The sequence below is a fragment of the Clupea harengus genome, chromosome 16 (assembly GCF_900700415.2).
Source record: "Clupea harengus chromosome 16, Ch_v2.0.2, whole genome shotgun sequence".
Lineage (NCBI taxonomy): Eukaryota > Metazoa > Chordata > Actinopteri > Clupeiformes > Clupeidae > Clupea > Clupea harengus.
In genome coordinates, this window is record NC_045167.1 from 21,037,672 (window position 1) to 21,046,895 (window position 9,224).

General features: G+C 40.1%; 1 protein-coding gene across 1 annotated transcript; it reads right to left on the reverse strand.

The window, feature by feature from the left end:
- Positions 1-1,203: 1,203 nt before the first annotated feature.
- LOC116224035 (trichohyalin-like) lies at positions 1,204-4,247 on the reverse strand. The gene is made up of 2 exons (XM_042710025.1): positions 3,621-4,247; positions 1,204-3,316 (listed from the first exon to the last, which is right to left on the reverse strand). Exons 1-2 carry the CDS (start codon positions 4,225-4,227, stop codon positions 1,530-1,532), a joined length of 2,394 nt encoding a protein of 797 aa, XP_042565959.1. The 5' UTR covers positions 4,228-4,247; the 3' UTR covers positions 1,204-1,529.
- Positions 4,248-9,224: the final 4,977 nt, after the last annotated feature.

A 9,224-nucleotide genomic window follows, 5' to 3' on the forward strand; every position in this document is an offset into this window, starting at 1 on the left:
TAAAGACATGTTCTGTAAACAACTGACACACACCTAATGCATTTTGAAGGGCAGTTTTTCAATTTTTGTTTGCTGTGTGTAATGTTTTGAAAAAAGTGTTTTATAAATACTTATTTTTTCAGATTTGGTCTGGGATTTTGCTCTTTGAGTGACAGGTTTCAGAAATCATCTGACATGTACAAATGCTGTGTGTAAACAGATTTATAATAGTAATTACTTAATGGAAGCTGGGATAAAAAGTTAACCGTGTATGAAACTCACTGACAGCGGGGATAGAAACTACAAAATAGTTATTGAGACAGTAACAAATGCAAAAAAAATTGTCTTGTGAATGTATACACACACAAAAACAATGTGTACAGGAAGTAATACTGAAAGCTGATGTTTAATATGTAGCGTGCACAAGTATGGAAATACGGCTGAATGGCTCAAGCTCTTTCTACACTATTATGATTTGTACTTGCTGTGTGATTCATTCTGTGGTTGCGTTCTGAAGCCTTACGGTGCAAACCCATGACAGCGACGTGATGCGCTTCCATCGCTTTGAGTGGGCGTGGTGTAGCGTGTGTAAATAGCATAACTAGGGTGACCAGACGTCCTCTTACCCGGACATGTCCTCTTTTCGAGACCTAAAAAATGCGTCCGGTAGGGATTCCAAAATTGTCCGGGATTTTGCCTTCTCGGATATTTGTGTTTCTCTGGGTCTTTCACAAACTAGTTTTTCCGCCCTTACAAGTTTTGGAAAGGGCATCTCCCTTACGTTCCACCTTCTTGCGCGACCTCTGACTGTAGAGAGAACTGTCATTGGTCGACAGCCCTCTCAGTGTTGCCAGATGTACGATAATTATCCTCCAAAGACGATAATTTTGAGCATTTGGTACGATACTTCGCCATTTCCAATCTGGCAACACTGAGCACCTTGCCGCTTCCACTAGTTGCATTGTTTACAACAGCCCATGACATCTGCATGTGGAAAAGATGGCAAAACTTCGTCGCGGGGAGAGTTGGCGGTGTCATCTGTATGCTATACACTACCATGCCCCCTACCTCGCGACGAAGTGTCCTCTTTTTCACAAACTCAAATATGGTCACCCTAGCATAACAGACTGGACTAGTGAGATAGTTAGCAGGCTAGCCAGTTAGTAGGCTATCTATTCACTTGTCTTTATATCAAAACTGTCATTCTGTTCAAATAAGCCCAGGATTAAATATATAACATATTAGGAACAACAACAAGCCCTTACAAGGCCATCCAAGCCTTTCTTTTTAGCAAATTAAACAACCAAAGGACGCCACAGTCCTGCAATTTTCAAACCGCCAGAGACAACACCAGAGACAAACAATCTGATTGGCTGCTGCCGGAGAAAATCGCTCCTCATTTGCATAGGATTCAACTTTTTCCAAATGTTTTCAGTCGCGTCGCCCAAAACAGTGGTCTACGTCACAATGGATTGACTCCCGTTGAAATGCATGGGATTTAGAATATCGTGTTGCTTGTTACGGTGTCATGGGTTTGCACCGTAAAACATTTAAAGCAGAACACACTTCTGTAAAGCTTCAATTGGTGCTTTGAATTTTTCTAAGAATCCATTCTTTTCCTCTGCTTTCTTTCGGGCCTCGTCCTCATATTTCTTGATCAACATCTCAATTTCCTTTTGATTCTGTTCTTCCATTTCCTTTAACTTTCTCTTGTGCTCTTCCTCTCTGTCTTCATCCTCTTTCTTTCTCCTTTTCTTTTCCTCTTCCTTTTCTCTTTCAAATTCTTCCTGAAGCTCTCTGATCTTCCTCCGACTCTCCTCATCCTCTTTCTGCCTTCTTTCTGTTTCTTCTTTTCTTGCTTTAGTCCATTCCTTTTCTTGCTTTTCCCAAGCATGCTTCATGTCTTCTATCTTTTCTGCATGTTTGTTCTCAATTCTCTCCCTTTCTTTCCTTTCTTGTTCTCTTTGCGCTTCTTCTTTAGAGTCCCTCTCTTTTCTTTCTCTTTCCTTTTCGTTTACAAAGTCTTCTTTCATTTTCTGTTGCAACTTTTCCCACTCCTCTCTCTCCTTTCGCTCATTTTGTTTTTCTTTCATTCGTTCATCTTCCCACTCCCTCAACTGTTTCATTCTCTCCTTGCGAATCTCCTCAGTCAGCTTTTCAGCGTCCTTCACTCTAGCCTCTAACTTCTGTCTCTCCAGTTCCTCGTTCTCCTTCCTAGACCTCTCTTCTTCATCCCTTCTCTTTCTTTCTGCTTCTTGTCTTCTCTCAAATTCAGATCTCTCTTTTCTTTGCCTTTCAAGCCATTCCTCGTGTTCTTTTGCTGCCCTCTCTTTCTCTTTTTCCAGTTGTTTTTTGTGCTCCATCTCCCACACTTCTTTCTGTTCCTTGTGCTTTTGCTCAACTTCCTCTAAGGTTCTAGTCCATAACCGTCTTTGGATCTCTTCTTCATCTCTCCTCTTTTTATCATCTGCTTCTCTCTCTTCCCTTTCCTTCCTCTCTCTCTCATTTCTTCTTTGACGTTCCGTGATGATATACTCCTCTTTTTCTCTCAGCAGCTTCTCTCTCTCTTCTCTTTCCCTCTGTACTTCCCTTGTCTTTTCGTCCTTCATTGCTCTTATTTCCTCATCAAATTTGGCTTGAAGCTGTTCCTTCTCCCTCTTAATTTCCAACTCCCTCTCTATCATAATTTTTTCAAACTTCTCTTTAATTGCAGTTTCTGCCATTTGGAACATCTCGTTGGTGTAACAACCCCCACCGTTATTCTCAACCATCCTGTCAATTTTTTCCATCAGCTCAGTCACCTGTTTGCAATTCCCTTTTTCTTCGTTATTGAACACGTGATACCGTCCTTCACATTCAGATATTAGTAGTTTAATTGAACGATCACCTTTTTCAATGTACTGCGCAATTGAAGATTTTAGATTATCCCCTTTTGTGAAAAGGGTAATGGTAAACTTTTCTGCCCCGGTCCCAAAGGTATCTTTGATGAGATTCAACGTCTCCTTTTCCTCCTGTGTCATCCTGGTACCAATTGAAAGAAACAGCAAGAACACATGGGGTCCAGGGGCCAGCAAGCTGAAACACTTCAGAATTTCTTTCTTGACATCTTCATTTGAGACTTCTGTATCAAACAGCCCTGGTGTGTCCACAACAGCAACAGATCGGCCATTTACTTGTGCTGTGTCTTTCTGACAACAGGTCGTCTCTGATGTGCTCCAATGTCCACATTTAAACGCATCTTTCCCCAGAATGGTGTTTGCTGTTGCACTCTTCCCAACTCCTGTTTTTCCAATCAGCACGATCCTGACACAATCTTGGGTGCTGTCTGGATTCTGGACTACAAAATAAAATGAATGAGATATGGTATCACCATTTCCATTGTCCATTAATAACATTCATGGAAATGTACTGTACGTTTTCAATGACGAAGCTGTGGTGTACATACAAACTTTTTTGATAATCACTTAAAAAATGAAATCCCAGAGTTTAATATGTTCAAGTGCTTTCAAGGACTAAGAGGAAAAAAATTTAAATGCTGTGTGCAAATTATTACATAAGAAAAGGTGAAGTAATGCAATGCAATATTATGGATGTAGTATGGACACTACCTAAGCAAAATAGAAAAGCAAAATATGTCTTACCTGCTGAGCTGTTGAGCTGCTTCATCAACTGTTCATTTTTCTTTTTTTCCGTGTCTCTCTCCTCTATTTGAGCCTCCACAAACATATCAGTGGTGAAACATTTGTCTGATTTGCCCTTAATCTTCTTGAGCATTTCAGATATCTCCTCACGCCCACCCTCCTGGCTAAGCACAAAGCAACCTTTATGAAATTGGTGCTCTAGATGTTTTTTCTCTTGCAGACTATCCTGTACTTTAGGACATGACACATTTGTGTAGAGTATCATAATGTAGTCTTTCACATCGGGACCAAAAATGGATTGAATAATCTGTAACTCCTCTTTGTCTTCATCAGTAAAGTGACCCCCAGGCAGAGCGAGTAGGAAAGCATTGATCCCAGGTGCACACTGAGAGATGGAATGGTGGCATTTCTTTAACAGCACGTTTAGTGAGAGAGGCGTTGTGGCAAGACTTGGCACTTCAACCAGAGAGACTGCATATCCACATACTTCAGCTTGCCTCCTCAAAAAGTTTGAACTGAAATTCAGCTTTGGGTAAGACTGTGATAGTATGATGTTGCCGATGGATGTCCTTTGGATTTCTTTCCTCCCAAACAGCATCAAATTCATGTGTGGCAAAGATGCTGAGATCGGAACGGAAAGAAAAGAAAAAGTTGTAAACACAAGTATTCCTCAACCTGGCCGTCATTTTCTTCATGCTTTTACTCTGGATTTCACATTTAGTTATTTTATTGCATTGTCAACATTTTCATTCATGAAGGATACTGCAGAGTGCTTTGCAAAACATGTGTCGCTTTCTCTATTCACCATATCTGCACCATAGTGGAAATTTGCAGACAATCATTTAGATCTTTTTTTTCTCTAAAATGGGGTATAATACCGTTTTTAACAGCATTATGTTTTTAATGGCATGGTATTACGATACCTTTCTATTATCCTTATTCAGTGCAATACTAGACCTGACACGTCTAACTCACCGTGAAATTAAACAGAGTGATGCTAACATGCTATGCTATGTTACATTTACATTTTACATTTAGTCATTTAGCAGACGCTTTTGTCCAAAGCGACGTACAAGGGAGAGAATATTCAAGCTACGAGCAATAGAACCTGGTGTAACAATAAATAAATACTACTTTACATTAGAAATATAACAAAATGAAATAAAAAGAAAGAAAGAGTGCAGAAGTGTAACTGCTGTAATTGCAAGTTACGCACTAGTCGAAGTGCCAGTTAGGACGGGAAGTGCTCTCTATGTTGTCCTTACTTAAATATTATTATTGTAGAAGATGAATGCAAATAATCAAAGGTGCAGCTTGTAGTTTTGTATTTCATATGTTCACCAAAATATTAACACTAATATTCAACTGATGCCTTTTCCAGGAAAACCAATCAAATGACATAGGACTCACAAAGAGCTAAGAAAAAGCTAAACACCCCTCAGTACCATATTCCAAGTCTATAACAGGGGTTTTTCCAAACCTGAATAAAACAGAAAACTGACTACAATACTATTATTCCCTTCCATTCATTTCTATGTTCATAGTCTGAGTGCTATGTCAAAACTACTTGACAGGCAGGTATTGAGAGATGGTGGATGTGTGTTTGGATCAATGGATGGATGGATGGTATTTCAGTTAGAATCACACCACACCTGTTAATACTATACAGTATACATGTCATCATCACAACTTACTCATCAGTTCAGCGTGCTTGGACGAACTTGCTGTTAGATTGTGGAAGACAGAGAAATGGAATATTAAGTCAAGAAAGTCTGTGGAATAGTACTATGTCCTAGTTGCAAACATTAGTATTTCAAGCAGGAAAACACTGAGTAAAGCAATAAGAAAGAGTAATACTACTTCATATTGGACTAATAATGGCTTCAAAACTGATTGAGCCCATGGGATTACTTACAAACAATTTCAGGATTTGATTTCTGGCTTTGTGAGAAAAGGGATTGTTTTTCATCCTTAGTTATTATATTTTCAATCTTTTTCAGAATCTCCACTTGCATATGGTCCTCTTCATGTTTTCTGTTAAATCTGTAACACCGTCCTCCACAGACTTGTATCAGACAATACAAGGCATCACTGTCATTGTCATCAACACTGCTACCAACCCCATCTTCATTTTCATCTTCGTCTTCAGGTAAGAACTTCACTACAAGGGTACTTTCCAAAGCCTGATCAACCACAGCGGTCAAGATCCTCTCCACTCTCTTACGGTCATCTTCTGTGAGGTCTTGAGGTTTTGCAACCAAAATATATGCCTGGGGACCTGGACCACATAGGGAGACACATTCTTCCATCCTCCGCTGTAACTCTTCCAGTGTGAGCTCACTACTGATCAGATTTGGGGTGAGGACAACGGTAAGGTGTTTGTCATCCACCAATCCTTCTGCAGCTACACACTGATTTGGAGGTGCTTGATTTTCAAATGCATAGCTGCCCAGAATAACATTCCCCACACAGCTTTTCTCTGACCACTCCTTCCCGAAAATCATGATCCCCACTAGAAAAAAAGACATTAGATTGACACATTAGATTTCCACTAAGCATAGCCATGGAGCTACTGTTGAACAGCTGGTAACAGATCATCAGATCTTTAAAAAGAGCACCAAACTAAAATGGGTCCTGAGTTAGCTCTATCATAAACCGTAAAGCTGATAGTCTAAAAGCATGGATCACCTGAAAACAGGGACCGGTGAGTGACCAACACCGACATCACATTTTGTTCTTCCTTCCAACTAGTTCATCAGTGTCACATTTTAATGGAAGTCCCTTGTAGGGTTCAGTGTTTGATTGCAAGTAGAAAGAGAATTGTGAACGTGGTGATTTGCAAAAAAGTTATGACATTAAAAACGTATTGTAATTAACTGATTGCAATAAAAATGCTGGTGGTTTGCCAAACGAAACTGGGTTTTTAAAGTGTCAGCATATTCATTTGAATTTGAATGAATGACTGCATGTTGGGACACTACATTAGCTGTAGACAGCAACATGATCTTGAATGCTTCTACTGAGATATGAATGTATCTGTACAGGGTTGGAAACTCATCGGGGGTCAAAAAGGTGACAGAAATACAAACCCCCCTGATGGCCCAACACAATCGGTCCGACACCACCCACCAATACACCACCCACCCGTACCCCATCCTTGTTGTCCCCTTAAATATGACCTACTGTACTATTCCCCCAAACCCCTACAAAGCTGAGCAGTAGGTGGACCAGTGCAAGTGGACCAGTGGACTCATTTGCTCTTGACTGACTCCTTGGAGATCAGAGCTGACCATGGAGTAAACAATCTCTATATACAAGTAGAAGGACAAGTAATTGTCAAAGAAGTCAAAGTATAATTTCTAATTATTTATCTTATTACACGGCTCTTCTTAATGCTGTAGAATGCTCCTTTCAACTATTTTTCCATATTTGACCGTTGCTATGCATAATTGACCGCTGTCAAGGGAAGTGGCCTTTTTGCCTCGGATTCACGTCTTTCGTAGCACTCCGCAAGTAGTCCGGTAATTTATCAACCTCAGTGTATTCCGTTGCTTAGCGACGTCAGCTGATCTGATCTTGAGTTTCAGCTGACAGTTGAGCAGCTGTGTTCTAAAGAATGTTCAACGTCTTTGGCGAACTATTTCTCTGCTTTTTAACACCACGAATGGTAACAAATAAATTGTAATTAAAATAATATTATAAAAAGACACACTGTGTTAAGTTATTTTTTCGTTTTGGCAAGTAGACGTGTAATAAGCAGGATAATGTATAGAACGCGTCGGGGTGCTGTTCGCCCTGTCGGGGCTTATTTTCCCGATAATGACCGGCGTTCTATACATTATCCCTTACTAAGTACATAGGTGAATGCTCAACGGAGAGCAGTACTAATCAATTTGAATTTTAACTTTGAACTTACTGTAGGTGAAGAGCTACCCCACAGATAGTAACTCGACCTACGGCATAGCGGTGCATAAATGACTGTCACATAAAGATATTTTCCGTTCCGTTTCTGGCAACGTGTTAAGGGTAGATGTGTCCGTGCGGTTTGAGCAAGATGGAAAAACTCTCAGGAGGACTCAGGAGGTTAAGTTGTAAGATGGGAATCTTTTAATTTCCCAAAGAAGGCCAAAAAGGCAGTAAAAATCATGAAAAATACTAATAAGCAAAATTGGAAAAAACTATACTTTTCAAAACAGAAAAGAAATTGACTGAGTAGTCATAACAAATACTCAAATAGACAGTCGACTTGACTAATATAACCACAATCTCTGGTCAATAGATACATTCTGAAAACTCTAAGGGCCTCATTTACTAACAGGATTGCGCATTTCAGGCGTAAAATAGCGGGTAAAAACATAAAACCGTATTTACAAAGGTGGCGCACTTTAGATTACTGCTGCTGGGAGGGTATAAGGGAAAGTGGGTGTTCGTCGCAAAGAGATGGGAGGAGATGCGTAAAGTGCGCCTAATTATGTATTCATAACAAAACAAGAGGTGTTTCAGCATGACATATCAGCTGCTAAATGTCCTATGTGCCTGCGAGAAATTTGAAAAATACAAACACCTGAAATGTTATTTTTTTTAAATGTTTATGTGATATATCATTTAATATACGTAGGCATATACAAAATTGTCCCACCAGCTAGCTGTATGGCCACGGTTTACGCAGAATACTTTAAACCGTATTTTCACCCATAGTTCAAGCACACCTTCCATGTTTATTTTGACGTTATAGCCTCTCAAGCGCAAGCTACCCCTCATGCCATGCCAACCGAATGTCTGAAAACTTCAGTTGCCCCTGTTCACGCTACAACTCCAGTTTTCAAATGTATCTGCCTATAGGGCAGTGTTTTTGAAAAGCATGGTTTTCAGTGTTCAGGAATACCCGTTTTAAAGTAAGGAGGGTCATGTATTCCTACCAGACTATTTAACGGGATGATATGGAGCAGTTAACCTGGCTATTAACTATCCTAGCTATCTCTAGCTTAGGGAACCATCTTAACAGTTTGCAGTTGCCTGTGTGTGATTAACTCATGTTAATATGTGTGAATATGAACTTGTGAACATAAACTCGTTAATATGAAGCTGCACAGGCACCCTGAGGGGTAACCATAGCAACCCAGAAACTCAATGTTTGCTGAAAAGTTTAATTTCCCCAAATCAGCTCACCAATAAAGGAAAGTCTTGAATTCAAAGTGATTACAACTTTTAATGTGGACGGAAGGGCTAAACGGAGAAATATTTATGAGTTTCTATATTTACCCGGGCTAGTTTGCTGTAACCTCGTGAACCAAAAGCTCTAATTCTAATTTTAGCTCATCATCCATGGTGGAACTCGCAGGCTCTTTCTTCCATATTTTAGCGGAGCGCTAAATAACACTAATGGGCGGTGTTAGGCGTAGATGACGCGACGACGTTCTTGTTTGATAAATAGGATGCAAAATACCGTGCGCTATATGCGGTTTTGCAAAGACGCTGATTGCGCTGCGGTCGCAATGTTAGTAAATGAGGCCCTAAGACTTGTCTTGACATCACCAGCTCTCTCGACAGAATGAAGAGCCATGCTTAAATCGGGCCTAAGCACGCCCCTACAATACCCATTGG